We start from the raw sequence: 22,713 nt of genomic DNA on the forward strand, positions 1-22,713 counted from the left end.
TATTATTTGTATTTCTGAGTCTTCAGGTGGTTTCTTTTTGTATTCACTCTGGGGTGTTAAGTAGAAATCGGTGAGAGAGATGCTGAAATGTGCTTATCTCATCTTGGCCAGTAATAGAAGTCTGCCTTGTATATGTTATTATATGTATGTGTATATATTAAGTTGTATATACACATATTAAATATATATACATATGTTACATTTATATACCCATACATTTGTTTCCTCATGCAATTTGTCCCAGCAGAAGTAAAAACTCATAAAGATATAAGTAAAAGAATATTTACAGAAGCATTATTTTTGGTGGCAAATGTAATTTAATATCTTAAATGCTCGTATAATGGAAGATACTTTAACTCTTACAAAGAATGAGTTAGCTCTTTATCTACTATAAAGGTATCCTAATATCTTTATCCCTGAACTGATAACTGTGGCAGAGATCGCGCCACTGCACTCAAGCCTGGGTGACAGAGCGAGACTCCCTCTAAAAAACAAACAAAAAAATAGTTTGTGGGACCAATTCCAATCCAGTCCAGGGGAGCACACACTGGCGACCAACGTCCCCCGTCAGGCCCCTTCTGGGTCGAGAGAATGCGCCTGGAACAGACTGGGAAACTCCAGCAGGCAAAGTAAGGTGCCAGGAATAAAGACACTGCCTGACACATTCTCCATGTTCCCTACACCTACTCCTCTCCCCACCACGCTTCCATCCAGCTCCAAGTTTGCCCTTTCCCCAGTAGCCTCAGATTGAAACCTTGCAAGGAAGAAGCCGATTCTCAAAGTCACAGGCTCAGGAATCTGAGCAACAAAGAAAAATGAGCCCCTGCTCCCCCAACTCCCCCCTACTCCCCTCAGCACTGCTGCCCTGCACCTGCCCCCTCCTCCATAATTTGAACTGTCCTCCCAGAAGCTGGAGAGACGGCCCGCCTGTCAGGAAAGAAAGGACCAGCATGCGGCAAATGCCTGGGGTAGGTAAGAGCAGACGGCGAGATTAGCGCAGGGATGTAAGAAACAAGTGGCTCTCAGATCAAAGAAGACTCCACGGCAGACGGCACACTAGGCCTTCATAGAGGCGTGCGCTGGACAGGAGCTCGCCAGTTACCGAAAGAATTGTCTGTCAAAGGCTCTGATCTGACCCGAAAGGCCCTTGGTTCCCACGGCAACGCCTCAGCGTCTGGCAGTAACAGGCTCTGTGCCCGGGCTCTCTGGATCTGCAGGTCCCGCCTCCGCCAGCCTCTCACAGCCCGGAGGCACCTCCCATTGGCGCCTGACGGATTGGTTAGGGCGGCTTTTCTTCCAGCTGTGACAGATCCAGCCTGAGGAGCGCTCCTGGGTCTTTCTTAGCTGTTTCTTTCCGCCCACCTGCCCCTCAAAGCCACAACCCACTTGCACGCCACCGTGTGGACACCTAAAAGCGACCGTCTAGATCTGAACCGCGCTGAGGGAATGGTCACCTTCGCTCCCATTAGATGGCTTGGCCCAAAGGACCTAGCGACTGCCCAGACAAAAATTTCTTCTGACATGCTGCATGTGTCTGTGGTCTCTAAGAGTCAAAACCAAAGCCAAAAGAAAAAGACAACCCCGCCCCCCGCGAAACAACAACAACAACAACAACAAACACCACCACCAACCCACCTTTCACGTGAGGAGTCCTTGAGAAGGAACTCTCCAGCCAGAACCAGGTAAAGGAATCTGTGCACTTGGCGGGACCCAGAACACACAGTGGCAGGGACTTGACAGCCACACTCTTACCCCATAGAATCTCCACCACTGACACACAGATCAGGATGTGTCACCCTGAGAGATGACACCACAGTTCTGGGCTTTCACAGATTGATTCCACACTCTCTCACTGATTCCACACACATCCCATCACTCACACCAGATTCCCTCATCACTGACCCTACATACCCACAATCATTGATTCCATGGACCTCATCACTATCCCAAAGACCACCTATCACTAATCTACAGACCCTCCTCTGTCACCCCAGGGACCTCACAGATTTCCCATCCCCGATTCCAGGATCTATAGAACCTCATCTCTTACCCCCACAGACCTATTAATAAGAGAATACACTCATGGGAGACTGTGTTGACCATTTTACACATCCATTGTGTGTGTGTGTGTGTGTGTGTGTGTGTGTGTTGATTAATGGACTTAGGTAAACTTTAGCATTTTGGTAGGCAATGCAGTTTTTCAATGCCTTTTCATTTTCTTTCTTTTTCTTGTACATCTTTAAAGGCCTTACTCCAGGCAGTGTGAACTGCAATTTATTAATGCCTATCCCTTATTGAGTCCTTGTCATACATATTTGTTATTGATCATAATTCACAATTCTTATAACTCAGAGACACCAAAGACTCGCATAAAAAGAATGGATGTGGGTTTTTGTTTATTTATTTATTTTGGTTTCTGTAGATTACAAAAGTCATTCATTTATATCAAGTCACAAAGTGTATGCTTTGTTTTCTAAAAAAAATTCTAATTAAAAAAAATTTTTTTAGACATGGTCTCCCTCTTTCACCCACGATGGAGTGCCGTGGTATAATCATGGCCACCACAGCCTCGACCTCCTGGGCTCAAGAGATCCTCCCACGTTAACCTACCTAGTAGCTGAGACCACAGGCATGCACCAATACGCCCACCTAATTATTATTATTTTTTTTATAGATATGTGGGTCTCACTATGTTGCAGAGACAGGTCTCAAACTCCTGGGCTCAAATGATACTCCCACCTTGGCCTCCCAAAGTGTTGAGATTACAGGTGTGAGCCACTGCACCCAGCTGATAAAATCTTAAAAAGAGTAAAATACTTTGGCATCTAATGGAAACTTTCCACTGAGATGATGCATCAGAAATTAAGGTAGAATAAGATGGTCCTAGGGCATCTGAAACAACGGAAACTAAATCTTGGACTGGGTATGGTGGCTCATGCCTGCAATCTCAGAACTTTGGGAGGAAAAGGTGGGGGACTCACTTGAGGTCAGAAGTTCGAGAGCAGTCTAGCCAACATGGTGAAACACTGTCTCTACTAAAAATATAAAAATTAGCCTGGAGGTTGCAGCGAGCCGAGATCGTGCCACTGCACTCCAGTCTGGGCAACAGAGGGAGACTCTGTCTCAAAAAAAAAAAAAAAAAAAGAAGAAGAAGAAGTAGAAGAAACAAAATCTTAATTTATTCATCAAGTGTAAAAATGTGGACTAGACTCTGGAGGAATAATACATAAAAAGACATAGGCACTTTTTTTTGAAGTTTTATTGAGAAATATTAATAACATATCACAGAAGCCACCCATTGAAAGTGTAAAATTCAACGGTTTTCAGTATATTTGCACAGTTGTGCAAACAGCACCACAGTAAGTTTTAGATCATTTTCATTACCTCGAAGTAAACCCCATATCCCTCCAGTTACCCCCAACTCCCCTAACCCTGGGCCACCACTAATCTACTTTCTGTTTCTATGTATTGGTCTATTTTGGACATTTTATTTAAATGGAATTACACAACATGTGGTCTTTTGTGACTGGCTTCTTTCACTTAGCATCACATTTTCAAGGTTTATTAAATGTTGCATGTGCAGAGGGGGCACTTTACATAAGGATAAACCTGGGAGTGGGTGCGTACTGATTTTGAAACTTCACTCCAAAATTGTAAAAGGGAAATGATTGATTTCAAATAGAGGAAAAACCTGTTCAAGCTAAAACCCTCCGTTTTCACCAGTTTGTAATGTGGGGTTTTATTGCGAAGAATGGCAAGGTTTTTATACATATTTTCTGCAAATTCTCCCTGTGTTTGGGAACAGTCACAGAATGTGGAGGTATGGGCTTCTGGACTCTGTGGCTGGAGATTCGAGTCCAGGAGAACTCAAGTCTCAGGGTAGGCAGAGAATAACAGTGCAAGAGTGCCAATAGAACCCTTTGAAATGGAAAATTTCAAATGTTCCCTCCCAAAGGAGTCCCAGATAACCACACAAAAGAGGAGTTTGCTGAGTCAGTCCGTCGCGATTCTCCAATAAGATGCAGACAGACTGGGAAAGAAGGAAGTTTATTTCTGCAACCGATTACATGGAGAAGGGCCAAGTAACTCACCAGACCAACTCAAAGTTACAAGTTTTTTTCTAGTGTTTATAGACATCTTAAGCTCCATGGTATGTGTGGGATTGCACCTACAAGCGGAAATGTTGCATTCAATCAACATCTTATCTTTAACTACGGTCTAGGGTCTGGAAAGATTTCTCTAGAGTCTTGGAAGGTTTCTGAATCTTAAGACAGGCTGAGGTGAATGTGTAAGAATGCTATTATTATTCGATCAGACTTTAGGGTCTGAGAAGACCAAGGCAGGGTCTTAATGGGTTCGTTTTCGCATTCCATCCCTGATACTCAGGCACCAGTTTCTCCATTTCTTCAACGTTTAACTTATGCATTCATCAAAATTATAGTAAAGGGTTAGTGGAAACTGTTCTGGTTGCTAATGGAAACCTGGCCTGCCACACTGTGATCGGAACTAAAGCCCACTACAGAACACTGAAAATGCCTGCAAACAATGACTTTACTGACAAGTCAATTAAATTACAGAAAAGCAAGTTCACGCTCCCTGCCCGCTCTGTCCTCCGGACTTGCTAGTTAGAAGCGTGCACATTGTCCTAGGTTCAGTTTTGCAAAGACGGAGCCCGTCAGAGAAAGCATTTGTTTGATTTCATGCATTTGTGTTTCCTTTGTCCATTTCCTTTATATTTATTTATTTGTTTTTTTTTTTTTTTGAGACGGAGTTTCGATCCTCTCGCCCAGGCTGGAGTGCAATATCGCGATCTCGGCTCACTGCAACCTCCCCCTCCCGGGTTCAAACGATTCTCCTGCCTCAGCCTCCCAAGTAGCTAGGATTACAGGCATGTGCCACCACGCCCGGCTAATTTTTGTTTTTTTAGTAGAGACGGAGTTTCACCATGTTGCCCAGGATGGTCTCGAACTCCAGAGCTCAGGCAATCCACCCGCCTCGGCCTCCCAAAGTGCTGGGATTACAGGCGTGAGCCACTGCGCCCGGCCTATTTTATTTTAAGACGGAGTCTCACTCGGTCGCCCAGGCTGGAGCGCAGGGGCGCGATCTCGGCTCACTGCAACCTCCGCCTCCCGGGTTCAAGCGATTCTTGTGCCTCTGACTCCTGAGTAGCCGGGATTACAGGCGCCCGCCACCACGCCTGGCTAATTTTTGTATTTTTAGTACAGACGGAGGTTTCGTCATGTTGGCCGCCGGACTGGTCTCGAACTCCTGACCTCAAGTAATCCGCCCGCCTCGGCCTCCCAAAGTGCTGGAACTACAGGCGTGAGCCACCGCGCCCGGCCCCATTTCCTTTTATTTTATTATTTTCAGACGGAGTTTCGGTCTTGCCGCCCAGGGTGGAGGGCAGTGGCGCGATCTCGGCTCACTGCAATCTCCACCTCCCGGGTTCAAACGATTCTCCTGCATCAGCCTCCGGGGTAGATGGGATTACAGGCGCACGCCACCACGCCCGGCTACATTTCCTTTATTTTATTTTTTATAATTTACTAACATGGTTTTTTTTTTTTTTTTTTTTTTTTTTGAGACGGAGTCTCGCTCTGTCGCTCAGGCTGGAGTGCATTGGCGCGATCTCTGCTCACTGCAAGCTCCTCCTCCCGGGTTCACGCCATTCTCCTGCCTCAGCCTCTCCGAGTAGCTGGGACTACAGGCGCCCGCCACCACGCCCGGCTAATTTTTTGTATTTTCAGTAGAGACGGGGTTTCACCGTGGTCTCGATCTCCTGACCTCGTGATCCGCCCGCCTCCGCCTCCCAAAGTGTTGGGATTACAAGCTTGAGCCACCGCGCCTGGCACTAGCCTGTTTTTTGATAACAAGACTGGCGGTGCACAAAGTTGGGTCTCGGTGTTCACCGGGAGGTGGGCATTGGCCAGGTGGGACGGTCTCCAGCGCCTGGTGCAAATCTCCACCAAAGTGCAGGAAACAGCATCAACTGTTACTGCAAAGTTTTGGTTTGGCGCAGCGGGTAGTCGTTCCAGCGCTGAAATGCGCAAGAAAGTTTTTGCTGCGCATGTAGGCGGGTCAGCCCCAAGCGCTTCTTATTGGCTAATGTGGAGCGAACCTGCACATCCATTGACCGAAAGCTCCGTCTATTTGAGGCTAACTGAGAGCGTCCCTTCCTTTTGTGTTGCCTGGAAACAGACTGTCCGCCTACTAACATCTGATCGCGTTTCCCATTGGTCGTCATTTCCGGAAGCCCGCCCTCCCGTTTCCGGAAGCCCGGCACAGGCTGGGTCTGCAGATGGCGTCCAAGTGCACAGTGGCCAGTGTGATTCCGCAGTCTTGGGCTGTTCGGCCAAGCGCCTACCGGACGTGGGACGCTGGAGGGTCAGCAGCGTGGAGTCCTGGCCTTCAGCGTCCGCGGCTGGGAAATCGGCCATCGCCACGGCGGGAACTAGGACTGGCTGCGTCCCGGCCCTTCCCCATCCGTCCACCGGACTCGTGGGCGCCCGCACTGGCTCTGATGTAGTTTCCTGACCTCTGACACGTATTGTCTCAAGATTAAAGGTAAAAACGGGACTTTTTCAGCCCACTCTGGTAAAATGCCCTTTTATTTCTAGGTAGGTGTTTTGTTGCAGAACGCCTCGAAGGGAGGGAGTGATCGGCAGGTTGAAGTTTATTAAATAAAATACATTACTAGTTTATATTATGTTTATAATAAAGCACCCCAACCTTTAAAAAAATCTCACTTTTTGCCAGTTGTATTATTTAGTGGACTGTCTCTGATAAGGACAGCCAGTTAAAATGGCATTTTGTTGTTGTTGCTAATTAAACCAATTTTTAGTTTTGGTGGTTGTCCTAACAGCAGCAACTTCTCAGGCTTTATGAAATCATATTTGTTTTCTTTCTTTTTTTTTTTTTTTTTGAGACAGAGTCTCGCTCTGTCGCCCAGGCTGGAGTGCAGTGGCGTGATCTCGAGTCACTGCAAGCTGTGTCTCCTGGATTCACGCCATTCTCCTGCCTCAGCCTCCCGAGTAGCTGGGACTACAGGCGCCCGCCACCACGTCCCGCTAATTTTTTGTATTTGTAGTAGAGAGGGGGTTTCACTGTGTGTGTTAGTCAGGATGGTCTCTATCTCCTGACCTCGTGATCCTCCCGCCTCTGCCTCCTAAAGTGCTGGGATTACAGGTGTGAGCCACCGCGCCCAGCTTATAAAATCAATTTCTTGTGGAAAACTTCTGTGAAAGGCACAGCGAGTTAGTTTGGAATTGTTTTAAAGGAAGTAAGTTCCTGGTTTTGATATCTTAGTAGTAGTATTTTCCCCAATGTCTTTGAAATCTAGTTTTTGGGGCACGTATGTAGAGTAACTTTTGTGAAAGAAACAACCAGTTAAGGAGGTTTTGGGATTTCCTTTATGAACTGTAATGCTGGTTTTGATTTTTTTTTTTTTTTTTTTTTGAGACGGAGTTTCGCTCTTGTTGCCCAGGCTGGAGTGCAATGGTGTGATCTTGGCTCACTGCAACCTCCGCCTCCCGGGTTCAAGCTATTCTCCTGCCTCAGCCTCACGAGTAGCTGGGATTATAGGCATGCACCACCATGCCTGGCTAATTTTGTATTTTTAGTAGAGATTGGGTTTCTTCATGTTGGTCAAGCTGGTTTCGAACTCCCGAGCCCGGGTGATCCGCCCGCCTGGGCCTCCCAAAGTGCTGGGATTACAGGTGTGCTCCACTGCAGCTGGCATATATATGTGTGTATATATATATATATATATAAAATAAAAATGGTAATGACACTATCTCCTAAATCCTTTAAAATGTTAATTGGTGGATCTCTTACTTTCGTAGTATTTATTTCATAGTGTGAATGAGACACCTATAGGCGGCAGGTCTCTATCTTCATGAAGTGTGAAGATTCGGTGCTTCATAAAATAGCCCCCACATTGTTCATGGGCCTTATTCTTGATTCTCAGCTCCCCTCTGCTTCTGACATTGTTACTAAAATTAAGCTATGTTTTTGTGGTTATGTGAGAGCTGTGGAAATGTCCAGCATTAGCCACTAAGGTTTCTCCTTGATATTTCTCCATATCTTAATACTGACCCTCAATCCATTACTCAGATGGGTGTCCTTTTCCTGGATGTCTGGAAACTAAGACCGGCTATCCCTCTGACCTCCCTGCTGAGCAACCATTTTTTTCCTCTCTCTCTTCTCTTGTCTACACTTGAGTTGGTAACCTCAGCTCTTTCATGAGCAGCCTTGATTCCTTTGACTCCCTCTAACTCAGAGTTTATTTTATTTATTTATGTTTTTTTGAGACGGAGTCTCGCTCTGTCACCCAGGTTGGAGTGTAGTGGTGTGATCTCAGCTCACTGCAAGCTCCGCCTCCTGGGGTCACGCTATTCTCCTGCCTCAGCCTCTCCCAGTAGCTGGGACTACAGGCACCCGCCACCAGGCCCAGCTAATTTTCTGTATTTTCAGTAGAGATGGGGTTTCACCGCGGTCTCGATCTCCTGACTTCGTAATCCACCCGCCTCGGCCTCCCAAAGTGCTGGGATTACAAGCGTAAACCACCGCACCCGGCCATAACTCTGAGTTTATTACCCGCAGTTCCATCAGCCAAGTTTAGGGCCCATGAGAAGGGCCCATGAATGAAATTTTCACATACCTCTAGCCAAAATATAGTGTTTCCTTCCATCTTGAGTACAGGCTGTAGACCCCTTGGGTATGGGGCATTATTAGCGGTCAGACCACAGCAGTTTTTATGTCATCTGACAGCATCTCCAAATAGCCTTCATGGTTGTCACTGCTTCCCAATGACAATTCCAGATAACACTTCCCAGTGATGACTTGCTACTTGCTATTGTTACTTAATGTGTTAAAGTGGCTGTTACAGACACTATTACTATGTCAGGAATTACACCAAAATTTAGTGGCTCAAGCCATCATTTTATTATGTTTGTGGATTCTCATGCTTATAGTCAGGATTTCAGACATGGCACAAGGGTAGCCCACTTGTCTCTGTTCCATGATGTCTGGCCTCAGCACAGAAGACTCAACAGCTGGGGTCTGGAACCGTTTGGAGGCTTGTTCCTTCACACCTGATACCTGGCTTGGGATGTTGGAAGAGGGGGCTCAGCTGGGACTGAGTCCCTACATGTAGTGTTTCCATATGGCCTTGACTTCCTTACAGCCTGGTGTGGGGAAAAGAAAGAGGGATCAGACTGTTACTGTGTTTGTGTAGAAAGAAGTAGACATAAGAGACTCCATTTTGTTCTGTACTAAGAAAAATTCTTCTGCCTTGAGATGCTGTTAATCTGTAACCCTACCCCCAACCCTGTGCTCCCAGAAACGTGCTCTGTCGACTCAAGGTTTAATGGATTTAGGGCTATGCAGGATGTGCTTTGTTAAACAAATGCTTGAAGGCAGCATGCTTGTTAAAAGTCATCACCACTCCCTAATCTCAAGTACCCAGAGACACAAAACACTGTGTAAGGCCGCAGGGACCTCTGCCTAGGAAAGCCAGGTATTGTCCAAGGTTTCTCCCCTTGTGATAGTCTGAAATATGGCCCCGTGGGAAGGAAAAGACCTGACCTTCCCCCAGCCCGACACCTGTAAAGGGTCCGTGCTGAGGAGGATTAGTAAAAGAGGAAGGCCTCTTTGCACTTCAGATAAGAGGAAGGCATCTGTCTCCTGCTCGTCCCTGGGCAATGGAATGTCTCTGTGTAAAACCCGATTAACTGCTCTTTAATGCACCAAGATTTTTATGTATGTGCACATCAAAGCACAGCACCTTTTTCTTAACCTTATTTATGACACAGAGATACTCACATGTTTTCCTGCTGACCCTCTCCCCACTATTACCCTGTTGTCCTGCCACATCCCCCTCTCTGAGATGGTAGAGATAATGATCAATAAATACTGAGGGAACTCAGAGACCAGTGCCAGCATGGGTCCTCTGTATGCTGAGCGCCAGTCCCCTGGGCCCACTTTTCTTTCTCTATACTTTGTCTCTGTGTCTCTTTCTTTTCTCAGTTTCCCGTCCCACCCGACAAGAAACACCCTCAGGTGTGGAGGGGCAGGCCATCCCTTTCACCTGGCAGCCTCAGGGTAGTCAGAATTCTTAGGAGGCACAGGGCTCCGGGTCAGATGCTGAGTGGTCTTTTATGAGGTAGCACAGCAAATCCACCCAGGATCGGGGAGAGAGGACATCGATTCTGTCTCTCAAAGGGAGGAGTGGCAAGAAATGTTGAGCCATTTTTTGAAACTACCACAGCAACATGCCTATTAATATGTCAGAAAAAATTAAAGCATCCTGATAGCTGCATTTCTAAGTAATTGGTCTCCTTTGAAATTCTGTGAATTGTGTTTTTGGTAGTATATGGCATTATTCTGAGGAGGGGTCAAAGACTCTCCCGTATGTTAGAACGGTCCTGCACAGAACAGGCTCACCCCCACCCACGTCCCCTAGTGTTTGAAATGCACAGTGTTTGCTGTGGTTTATTGGTCAGGGCAGGAGTTTCTCATTTAAATTGGCCTGTAACTTTTTTTTTGGCCTGATTTCCTTCTGTTTGTGCTGATATTCTCACCTCAATAGGAATCAGGAGCTTCTTTTGCTGTTCTTCTGTTTTGGATGCGTTGGAAGGTAAGTTTCCTTGTGAACCATATTTTGGACTCATTTTGTAGGCTTTGCCAAATGGCCTTTTTACCCTCCTATTTTGCATTTTCTTTGGATAGTCTCATAGATTCTCAGGGATATTTTCATATTTTACTATTCATGAATTTAGAAGTGTGTTTACTTTCCTGAGTTTTCATTTTCTTCTTTTTCTTCCGTCGTATGTAATTTACAGAGCAAATACCCACCAGAGAGGATACCGTAAGGGATGTGGAAAGTGAGTTTCTTTGCGCTTATCCAGTGAGGTTGATTTTCAGTCAATGAGCATTCAGTATATGCCTGGGACTCTGGCTTTATTTATTAGCTTTCTGATGCTGAACCCATCAGTGAACTTCTCTGTATATTTGATTCATCATGAAATGGTGACACCCAGGGTGGCTGATTTCCAGGTTTACATCAGTTGCCCCAGGGGAAGTGCCTGGCCCTTGTCTGATTGTTGCTGCTCTAATTTTGCCCTGTTAATTGAAGAAATGCAGCTGTAAACACCTCCTGGGGTGTTGCTGGCATTTACTGTCCTCACAGTTTACAGGGAAGTCCATATTTTCAGCCTCTTCCTATGCTTTCTGTCATTTCTAAACCCTCTCACCCGATCTGGTGTAATCTTCATTGTGTGTGAGTTTGCACAGATGTAATTTGGGCCTACATGTGTCCAAAGCCTAATGCCCACCTCCCACCTCCACGAAAATCTGGAGCTCAGGACCCACTACCGTCTCCCACCCACTGCAAGCTTGAACATTTGATGGTGGAAACCCCGCCCTGAGTTTGTATTATGGTGGGTTCTCTTGGGTCTTGTTCTCTGTGGGTCTGTCCTGCGCTATAGTGTGTGGAGCCGGGGGGATTTTCCCTGTGTTCCTAAAGGAGGGTCACAAGGAGTTGTTGGGCAAACGGTCTGATATTTCCTTTTTTTTTTTGAAACAGAGTCTCACTCTGTTTCCCAGGCTGGAGTTCTGTGGCACCATGTTGGCTCACTGCAATCTCCGTCTCCTGGGTTCAAGCAATTCTCTTGCCTCAGCCTCCAGAGTAGCTGGGATTACAGGTGCCCACCACCACACCCGGCTAATTTTTTTATATTTTTAGTGGAGACGGGGTTTCATCGTGTTGGCCAGGCTGGTCTCGAACTCCTGACCTCAGGTGATCCGCCCGCCTAGGCCTCCCAGAGTGCTGGGATTACAGGTGGGCACCTGGCCAAGGGGCTGATATTTCTTAAGGGCTTTCCCCAAGAAGGAAGAAGCCAAACCTACTCAGGCAAATCTTGTTTATTTATTCTTCTAGGTCCAGATTTGGAACAAATCTCTCTAGAGATTGAACAGGTAAGGCTCATCTTTCAATAGTTACACCAAGAAAGGCATAGCTGATGACTTAAGCTATGGTTTTGGGCTGCACGAGAGTGGTCAGGTGGACAGCAGGGAAGTCTACATGTAACCCAAAGGGAAAAGAGAAAAGGCCCCTGAGAAATCAGGGGAAAGTGCCACAGTGTCTCTTTCTTGATGGTGTCACTGAAATGTGGGTTACCTTCCCACTGTGTCCCCCAAAGGACATGAGGCCACAGACTGCAGTGCCCGTGAGCAGAGGAGCTGTGGGGATGGTGGTTTGATCGCTCCATTCAAATGCGCACCCCGGTGCGTGTGCGTCTCTTCTGATGCAGCGCCCCAGTGGGTAAGCTCTGTGCTTCTCCACACAGTGGATTAGGAGTGGAAACATTCTGTCTGTTTAGCGCTTGATAGTTTGGTGGTGACCTCATGTCATGGTGATTAGAGCCAGTGATCCTAACAGTTTAAAATTGTTGAGCTTGTGGGTAGGTGGGAGATAGTGTATGTGTTACCTAGTGTTTGTCATCTGCAGTGGTTTTGTTACTCTTTGCATAAACTGCAGAGAATGTTTACTAACTGCAGATGATAGAGAAATCACCAGTCACTCTAAAATCCTCCCATTTCTTGGTCTAGAGCTGCGCCTGGATCCCGCCGCAGTGAGGAGACCTGAAGACCAGAGGAAACACAGCAAGTAGGCCCTTTAAACCACTCGCCTGTGTTGTCTTCTAATTTATTCTGTTTTATTTTGTTTCCATCATTTTAAGGGGTTAAAATCATCTTGTTCAGACCTCAGCATATAAAATGACCCATCTGTAGACCTCAGGCTCCAACCATACCCCAAGAGTTGTCTGGGTTTTTTAAAATTACTGCCAGGTTTCAACTGCAGATATCCCTGGAAGGAATATTCCAGATTCCCTGAGTAGTTTCCAGGTTAAAGTCTTACAGGCTTCTTCTGTTTTGAGGAGGAGTTCCTGTCAGAGAAAAACATGATTTTGGATTTTTAGCTTTAATGCTTGTGAAACGCTATAAAAAATAATTTTCTACCCCTAACGTTAAAGTACTGTTAGTGAGAAATTAAAATTCCTTCAGGAGGATTAAACTGCCATTTCAGTTACCCTAATTCCAAACGTTTTGGTTGTTAGAATTTTCTTTAATGTTCATGAAGAAGTGTTTTATATTTTCCATCAAGATTGAACCTCTCTCTCTCTCTTTTTTTTTTTTTCAGACAGAGTCTCGCTCTGTTGCCCAGGCTGGAGTGTAGTATGGCGATCTCTGCTCACTGCAAGCTCTGCCTTCCGGGTTCACAACATTCTCCCACCTCGGCCCCTGGAGTAGTTGGGACTACAGGCTCATGCTACCACACCTGGTTAATTTTGTTTTTGTGTTTTTAGTAGAAACGGGGTTTCACCGTGTTAGCCAGGATGGTCTGGATCTCCTGACCTCGTGATCTGCCCACCTCAGCCTCTCAAAGTGCTGGGATTATAGGCCTGAGCCACTGTGCCCGGCTGTTTTTTCATTTCTATTATGATTTGTTCTGTGGAATGTCAGTGACTTAGCGGTATGTTTTTCACATTTTTATAAAGCTGAATAGTTCTGTATGTCGGCTCAGCACCCCTAGTGTCAGCCATGCTACTCTCCTGCTGTGCATAGATGGGGGCCCGTCCACACCCGAATCTCCTGGGTTCCTGCTGTCAGCACCCGAAGGTACCCACCAGATGTGTCTGTCGCTTCCCTCCATCCACCTCTCTTGTGTTTCTCATGTTTCTGCCTCCCTAGAGACCATTTCTCTCCAGAGCAGTGCTTTCCAATAGAAATACAATGCCAGACACATACGTCATTTTAGATTTTCTAGTAGTCACTTTAGAAAAGTTAAAAAGAAACAGGTGAAATTAATGTTTTATTTCACCTAAAATGTTAGCATTATCCAAAATATCACTTCAACATCTTATCAAAATAAAAATTATTAATGAGATCATTTACTTTTTTTTTTTTGAGACAGGGTCTTGCTTTGTTGCCCAGGGTGGAATGCAGTGGCACCAGCATAGCTCACTGCAGTCTCAAACTCCTGGGCTCAAGAGATCCTCCTACCTCAGCCTTCCAAGTAGTTCGGACTACAGGCACACACCACCATGCCACACTAATATTTTTTTTTAAAGGCTGGGTCTCACTCTGTCAGCCGGGGTGGAGTGCAGTGGCACAATCTTGACTCACTGCAGCCTCGATCTCCGCGGCCGAAATGATCCTCCCACCTCAGCCTCCCAAGTAGCTGGGACCACAAACATGTGCCACCACACCTGAATAATTTTTGTATTTTTTTGTTAAGACACGGTTTCAGCATGTTGTCCAGGCTGGTCTTGAACTCCAGAGCTCAAGTGATCCACCCACCTTGGCCTCCCAAAGTGCTGGGATTACACACGTGAGCCACTGCACTTGGCCTGATTTTTTTTTTCTGAAGAGATGAGGTCTTGCTATGTTGCCCAGACCGGTCTCAAACTCCTGGCTCAAGCAGTCCTCCCGTCCTGGCCGTCCAAAGTGCTGGGATTACAGATGTGAGCCACCACACTGGCCCATTCTTTCTTTTATACTGAGTATTCAGAATTTTTTTAAAATGTGTTTTCCACTTACAGCATTTCTCAGGTTGGACTAGCCATCTTTCAAGTGCTCAGCAGCCACATGTGGCAAGTGCCTGCCTTATTGGACAGCACAGCTCTGGAGGGTGATTTTATGTACATCCCCACTGCTCTCTCTGCCTCCTTTATTCCCATCTACCCCACACCCCTGCAGTCTGTGACTATCGTGTCCCTCTCTCCTCTCTTCCTGTCTCTTGTAATCCTTTAATATGGAGAATTATTTCCAATTCCTTAACATCCTGCCTGATTTTTTTCTGTCTTACGTTCAAGGGTCACAGTTTTCCTCTCACCCTCATTTGAGTCTTTTCCCATAACATGTGACGTGCCTTTTTGTCTTGGTTGGGTATTTATTTGCAATACAAGAATGATTGTTTTCTTTGACACATTAGTGACTCACATACTTTTCATGTTTTTTGAGTACCTCTTTCTTGAAAGAATTTCAAATTCTAAAGTTAAATTAGAAAGCTTTTTTTTTTTTTTTTTTTTTGAGTCGTAGTCTCGCTGTGTCGCCCAGACTGGAGTGCAGTGGCGTGATCTCATCTCACTACAAACTCTGCCTTCCAGATTCAAGTGATTCTCCTGCCTCAGCCTCCCGAGTACCTGGCATTACAGATGTGCACCACCATGCCTGGCTAATTTTTGTCTTTTTAGTAGAGACAGAGTTTTGCCATTTTGGCTAGCCTGGTCTTGAACTCTTGACCTCAAGTGATCTGCCCGCCTCAGCCTCCCAAAGTGCTGGGATTACACGGGTGGGCCACCATGCACAACCTAGACAGCTTATTTTATTTTATTATTATAATTTTTTTTTTTTTTGAGATGAAGTCTTGCTCTGTCTCCCAGGCTGGAGTACAATGGCATGTCTCGGATCCCTGCAACCTCTGCCTCCTGGGTTCAAGCAGTTCTCCCTGCCTCAGCCTCTCGAGTAGCTGGGATTACAGGTGCCCACCACCATGCCCAGCTAATTTTTGTATTTTTAGTAGAGACAGAGTTTCACCATGTTGGCCAGGCTGGTTTTGAACTCCTGACCTCAGGTGATCCGCCCACCTCGGCCTCCCAAAATGCTCGTATTACAGGCGTGAGCCACTTTCCCTGGCCAGGAAACTTATTTCAAAAGGTGTGTATAGAGCCCCTTATGTTTCTGCTTGATTTTTAAATAACATATTTAAGTCTATATGTTTTAGGATGTAATATCTCACTGTGTGTTGCTTTGCATCATTGAACATTTTTGGTAATTATTTTTATTTTCTATATATTTTAGAGATTTCATTAAACTAATACAGAATTTCATATTCAGGGGCAGGCATAGTGGCTCATACCTGTTATCCCAGCACTTTGGGAGGCCGAGGCGGGCAGATCACCTGAGGTCAGGGGTTTGAGACCATCCTGGCCAACATGGCAAAACCCCGTCTCTACTAAAAATACAAAATTATTCGTGTAGTGGTGCAGGCCTGTAATCCCAGCTACTTGGGAGGCTGAGGCAGGAGAATCGCTTGAACCTGGAGGCAGAGGTTGCAGTGAGCCGTGATCTCGCCACTTCACTCCAGCCTGGCCCACAGAGCAAAACTCCTCAAAAAAAAAAAAATCATATTCGCTCATATCAAAAATGAAAATTTATTTTTACAGATTTCTGTGTGAGTGATAGAATTATTTTAATGTCAGAAAGGTTCATAAGAAATGGGTGTAGTGATTGTGTTCTTTCCTGTGCTCGAATGGAAAATGATGAGGGAACACAATGTTAGAGTTGCAGTGAGAAGGGGTGGAAAGACCAGGTGCGGTGGCTCATGCCTGTAATCTCAGCACTTTGGGAGGCCAAGGCGGGCGGATCACCTGAGGTCAGGAGTTCAAGACCAGCCTGACCAACACGGAGAAACCCCATCTTTACTAAAAATACAAAATTAGCTGGGTGTGGTGGCGCATGCGTGTAACCCCAGCTATTTGGGAGACTGAGGCAGGAGAATCGCTTGAACTGGGAGGTGGAGACTGCAGTGAGCCAAGATCGCACCATTGCACTCCAACCTGGTTAACAAAAGCAAAACTCTGTCTGAAAAAAAGAAAAAAAGAGAAAGGGTGGAAAAGAGGGATTCCAGAGTGCCAGGCACACAGATTTTCTGGAAGGTTTACATGAGGACTGCTGTGGTTTGAATGTGTTCCCCAAAGTTCATGTGTTGGAAACTCAACCCCTAATGCAACAGTGTTGATCAGTGGAACCTTTAAGAGGTGATTAGGTCATGAAGGCTCTGCCCTCATGAATGGATGAAGGTAGGGTGGGTTAGTTATCTTGGGAGGGGGTTCCTGATAAAAGGATGAGGTTGGCTTCCTGCCTTTCTGTCTTTCCTCTTCTCCCTCTCACATGTGGTCACTCTCTTGCCCTTCTACCTTCCAGCATAGGACAACACAGCAAGACCTTCACCAGATGCAGGCCCCTCACTTTCCCAGTGTTCAGAACCATAAACCAAGTGAACCCTTATAAATCACCCAGTCTGTGGTATGCTGTTATAGCAACACAAACAAAGACAGGGACACTCAGTGGGCTCTTCTCTCTACTTGATGGAGCACTCCCTGCGTGGTGCCTTGTATTTATAGACATGATGCTGTAAATGCTCTTTGAGTGTCTCAAAGGCTTTTATGTTTGAGGAGTTTACAGAGAAGCCCGTACAGGGTTCAGGTCCCTTCTTCTGTTGCTTCTTTGCTCCTTAGTTCCTCCCCTAATCTGATGTTAAATTAGATCATAGTGTGGTCCTTGGACCAATAGTATCAGTAGCACCTGAAAATCATGCTGGAAATACAGATTCACAGGCTGCTCCCCAGAATACTGAAGAAGGAACTCTAGGAGTGAGACCCAACAATCTGTATTTAACAAGTCCCCAGGTGAGTCTGATGCACACAGAAATGTGAGCTGCTGTATTAGTTGGTGTTGAGTTCATGCCACCGAATCACTGACACACACGTCTGCTCACTGCTTGCTCTTTGCACAGGCCCCTGGATCCTCCTGGAATCCCTGATCCCTGTTGCTCCCTTGAGGAGTTTTCTAGTCCCTCTTATTTGAAGCATGTCTTTCAGAGCCTCGCACCACCCAGCTTGGGTATCTGGTGAATTCTGTGGTCCGCATGTCCATGTTTGTGACATTCTGGGAAGGGTGGCCCAGGCTGTGATTTGCCATCTACTGCTGCAGGCTGTGGATGGTATTCAGAAGGGAGGGGAGATGCTGTGCGCGTGTTCTGAAGGGTTTCCCACTAAATGGAGAGACTGACTCTCTCCATAAGTATTTGATTTTTACTTTATCTCCTCGTTGACTTCACAGTGTAAGTGCAGTTTGTCTCTACTGGGTGATGCATGCAGATAAATGTTTATGTGAACATATGAAGTCTGCATGTGTGGGTGAACTCTCCACATCATGTCATTTATTGTCCATCATTACGTATCTGTGGTGTCTAGCACATTCCTCTACCTTATTTTCTGTCATTGTACCTACTTCTACCTGAACACGTATTAAATGTCTTATTAAAAATACACAAATATTATGTTTTCTCAGTGGTTTTTTCCCCCTCACATCGGGCCCTCCTCTTCAGTGGACTTCAGTGTGGTACCTGCAGGTCTCAGGCCTTCTGGGAGGTTCCAGCTTTTCCTGGATGCCCTCTCTCTCTGGCCAGCTCAGGCTGGAGCAGTGGGTGTTGGTGCCATCCTGTGGCTATAGGTGATAAACCAGGCTGTGTTTTGACCCCTAGTCTTGAATCCTGGAGTTCTCACATGCGTGGATTTAAATGCTGTGTCTTTCTAAGGGCAGATTGTGCCCATTTTCCTTCTCTGCCTCTCAAGGGACCGTTTCCTGTGTTTATTGACTTACCATTAAAAAAAAAAATACATTGATGAATTAGATTGTACTCCATAAATTTTATATGTTTGATAAATAAAGAATATTTTTTTCAATTTTTTTTCTGATTTTTACCTGTCTTTTAAATTGTATATATTTATGGGGTACAAAATGATGTTATGATTTTTCCATACAGTGTGGAATGTTTAAGTCAAATTATCCTATCCATTACCTCAAATACTTGACTTTTTTTTGTGATGAGAATGGTGTTTATCACTTTCACTCATCAGCTCCTGATGTCTTCCATGCTAGGGAGAGGAAAGGCTCAACACTTGACTTTCTCTCCTGTTTTCTTAGCCACTGTCAACCCTTGAATGTACCCTCCAGGGTTGCCTGTCACCTTTTACACCTAGCCTGATCCTTGTGCACCCACTTTCCTCTCAGGGACTGTCCTTAGGGAGTGACTTTATGCACAGACTTAACGTGCTCTTCCTGCCTCCTTCATCCCCATAAGCCCCCATCTCAGCCCCATCTGATTATTTCTTCCCTCTCTCATTTCCGGTTATTCTGTTGGTTTTCTAACCTGAAGGGTAACTGCTTACTCCTTAGTTTTCTGCCTTCATTTCTAAGTCATAGGCTACTTTCAGGCTAAAAGTTTTCCTCCAGCCATGGTTTTAGTCTCATTCTGTAAGTCTTGGTTTTTAGTTTTATTCATTTAAAATTAATCTTTAATAACTTTTTTGACTCATTGGTGACAGAGTAATTCCCTCTCTTCCCACCACACCACCCTCTGTCCCCAAGATTCTGGAAGTTTGTTCTTCCCCTTTTGTGATCATTGTTACTTAAAACTTTGAGTTTTTCAAATTAGAAGTTTCTTCTATAAACGTATATAGAGCTTGGCTGGGCGTGGTGGCTCACACCTGTAATCCCAGCACTTTGGGAGGCTGAGGCGGGTGGATCACGAGGTCAGGAGATCGAGACCATCCTGGCTAACATGGTGAAACCCGATCTCTACTAAAAATACAAAAAAATTAGCCAGGCGAGGTGGCAGGCGCCTGTAGTCCCAGCTACTCGGGAGGCTGAGACAGGAGAATGGCGTGAACCTGGGAGGCGGAGCTTGCAGTGAGCCGAGATGGCACCACTGCACTCCAGCCTGGGTGACAGAGTGAGACTCTGTCTCAAAAAAAAAAAAGTGTATAGAGCTAATAACTCCTTGCTTTTTTTTTTTTTTTTTTTTTTTGAGAGTCTCGCTCTTGTTGCCAAGGCTGGAGTGCAATGGCACAATCTTGGCTCACTGCAACTTCTGCCTCCTGGGTTCAAGCGATTCTCCTGCCTCACCCTCCCAAGTAGCTGGGATTACAGGCAGTGGACACCACGCCCAGCTAATTTTTGTATTTTTAATAGAGATGGGGTTTCGCAATGTTGGCCAGGCTGGTCTCGAACTCCCGACCTCAGGTGATCCGCCCACCTTGGCCTCCCAAAGTGCTGGGATTACAGGCGTGAGCCACCATGCCTGGCCAACTTCTTGCTCTTTTTGCCACTCCTTTTAAGCTGATATATTTGGAACTGAGGTAGCCTCATTCTACAGGTTTAGATCTGAAGTATTTTAACTATTGCTTCTTCCAGTGTATTTTCTGGTTTGCAGGCCAGTTTCTTCTTTAACTCATCAGTGACACAGTGGTTTGTATGGCTTTTAATTTCAAAGAATATTTTTTCAATTTGCTTTTTTGTTTTTTGCTGATTTTTATCTATGTTAATTTTAACTAGACATGTTCCCTTGATGGGCATGACTAGATTTTTTCTTCCCCACTGCGTTTATAATTTAGATGGATTTTCACATCTCAAGCCAGTTTAGAGTGTGGAAAATAGGACTCCTTAAAGCACAGATATGACAGGTGGTTCAGATTTACGAGGGTAACTCAGGTGAGAGTGTATCATTGTACTTGGCACACAGCACTCAGTAACTATCACCTTTGATTTAAATGAATGCAGCTGTAAATGCTTTCCTAGGTGTCTTGTTGATGTTTGTTAATTTCTGTAGAGTTTCATTCTGCTCCTTTCACTGTTTATCACTTGACCCTTATCACTTGAGAGTCCCCTTATCACTTGACCTGCTGTTACATTATGTTTGATTTATTACAAATACCCCATCAGCCTGGGTCTCTCTTTACTCCCTTTGTACACCTACATCTAAACATAGGGATTTGGATTATCTCAGGATCCCACATCCTCACTGTACCCCCACCGCTACCATATCTTTCTTAAGTTTTCTAGTCCCTCCTTTTCATTTGTGCTTCTTAAAGCCCAGCCCCATGCCTGACTGTGGTTCCCACTGAGTTCTGTGACAAGCATTCTACATTTATAGATATTAAATCTTTGGCTGGGTCATTTACCTGGGCTGGAATAGGGCTCTCGGCTGATCCTCCTTCCTAAACACCCACTCAATGGGAGAGGCTGATACCCAACATGCAAACCTTGTTTTTTACTTCTCCAGGCAAAGGGATGTTGGAAGACATTCTGGAGGGGGTAGGGTGTGAAGATTTACAAATAATCTTTGAATATCTGCTTCATGATAGGTCTTGGAGGTGCCTTGTGGGTGTGGCTTTGGAGGGATGGTTACGAAGAAATTGTGGATATTAAGGAAGTCAGGAAAGGAAAAGATCACTCACTCACAATTCAACAATTCAGAGAAAGCTCCTAAGGGACTTTCTGGCTGCTTGATGCCCTAGAAGCCAGGCCCTCACTTCTGTAAATGCTGGGGACTGTGGATACAGAATTTAAAGGGTCACCAAAAAAACTCAGTAATCAAGATAAACAATATTTTAATGTAATATCTTTAAAAATAAAATCAATGCAAAAAGAAAACACCCCTGTTGAACAAAACGCTCAGACTTATGCCTCCTTTCCAACACCGCCCCACCTCCACCCCACCCTCCGGAAGTTTCCTCCAAGCCGCACCTGTACCCCAGCCTCCAATAAAAACCTCGGGAATTTCCTGATCAAGCTTCGGATCCCCACCACCACCAGGGGATCTTTTGCTGTTCACCCCAAGTTCAGTCTGCATCCCCTAAAATCCTAGGGACACGCGACCAGTCTCCCCCATCTGCATTCCGGGAGTTTGCCCCAAACCAATCCTGCTCTCCGCGAAAATAGCCTTGGGGTTCCCTGTCCTGGTACACCCTCCTACTCTAGGGGACAAAGGGCCGGTGTCGCCTCCAAACTGGTAGTTCCCGCAGAGCATCGTCTCTCCCTGAGCCGCGTCTGTCCCGACCTGGCTCAGGGAAGGGCGCATCAGGGCGGAGACTTGCGTAGTGAGCTCAGCTCACCCGCACCTTGAAGGTCAGCGCACACTGGCCACCCGCAGAGCACCGGGACCACATTTTGCAGAATCCTTCGGCAGTCCCGCGATGTCTTCGCGGTCAGCAGATCTCATTGGTTTACAGAGAAACTTGTCAACGTCACTTGGGCATCTTAAGAGTGGGTTCGTAAACTTGGTTGTGTGCGCTGTGCAGATGTCAGTCACCCTGTGTGGTGGGCAAAGCCGACTTCTCCGCCTCTGTATCTCCGAAACTACAATCCCCAGAGGCCTCTGCGGTCACTTCCGCTCCCATCCCTATGCTTCAGTGTGTAGTGTTGACGTCAGAAACACTTCCGGTCGGTGGCCCAGGCGCGTTAAGCTGGTTGGGACCCGGGAAGGCCTCCCTCTTAAGGTCTTTCCCACACCTCTGCATCTTGTTACCTGACCTTCGGCTTCAGGATCCGCAGCGTGCACCCGCGTTCCGTGAGTGCCCTATAGGCAGTCAGCATGCCCCTCTGCGTGTCCCTGTGTTACTCACGGGGACGCCGGTTGGGAGCCGCAGAGCTATCTCAGAACTAGGGCGCTCTCCTGTGGGCACCTCCAGGCCATTTTCCTTTCATTCGTGCCCACAGGGTTAGAGACAAACCCTCACTCCGTTGCTTGGGGACAAGGGCTTCACTCCCTGTTCCGAGCTTGCGGCTGAGCTTGAGGGTGCTGGGTCATCCTGGCCCCCCACTGGATGGGAATTAGCTGCCCTGGTGATTTCTGTGACATCCCAGACCCCAACTGTGGGGCTCTGGAGCGGACTGCGCTTCACTTCGTGGGGAGGGTGTTTCCACCTAGGCCACTCTTATTTCTCTTTACATCCCCAGATCTGTCTTCTGAGACTTTGCCCTTCTCCAGGAAGAGCACTCAGGAGACCAGGAAAATGGCCACAGGGCTCCTGAGAGCCAAAAAAGAGGTGAGAATTAACTGTAATTCTATCTTGGCTGTCAACA

General features: G+C 46.1%; 1 protein-coding gene across 9 annotated transcripts in view; it reads left to right on the forward strand.

The window, feature by feature from the left end:
- The first annotated feature begins 4,770 nt into the window (after positions 1 to 4,770).
- Positions 4,771 to 22,713, forward strand: part of ZNF875 (zinc finger protein 875) — a 47,592-nt gene continuing 29,649 nt past the window's right edge. For 2 of the 9 annotated variants that reach the window (XM_055369168.2, XM_055369170.2), the window contains exons 1-5: positions 4,771 to 6,564; positions 10,589 to 10,636; positions 11,939 to 11,976; positions 12,610 to 12,667; positions 13,202 to 13,342. In XM_055369168.2, coding sequence (XP_055225143.1) covers positions 13,328 to 13,342 — 15 coding nt within the window. In that variant the 5' untranslated portion in view covers positions 4,771 to 6,564; positions 10,589 to 10,636; positions 11,939 to 11,976; positions 12,610 to 12,667; positions 13,202 to 13,327. Of the gene's footprint in view, positions 6,565 to 10,588; positions 10,637 to 11,938; positions 11,977 to 12,609; positions 12,668 to 13,201; positions 13,343 to 13,559; positions 13,681 to 16,989; positions 18,539 to 19,917; positions 22,199 to 22,587; positions 22,677 to 22,713 lie in introns of those variants that run through there. The other 7 variants (XR_008673754.2, XM_063701852.1, XR_010132110.1 and 4 more) reach the window with 7 other exon arrangements.

Source organism: Gorilla gorilla, chromosome 20, assembly GCF_029281585.2.
Source record: "Gorilla gorilla gorilla isolate KB3781 chromosome 20, NHGRI_mGorGor1-v2.1_pri, whole genome shotgun sequence".
Lineage (NCBI taxonomy): Eukaryota > Metazoa > Chordata > Mammalia > Primates > Hominidae > Gorilla > Gorilla gorilla.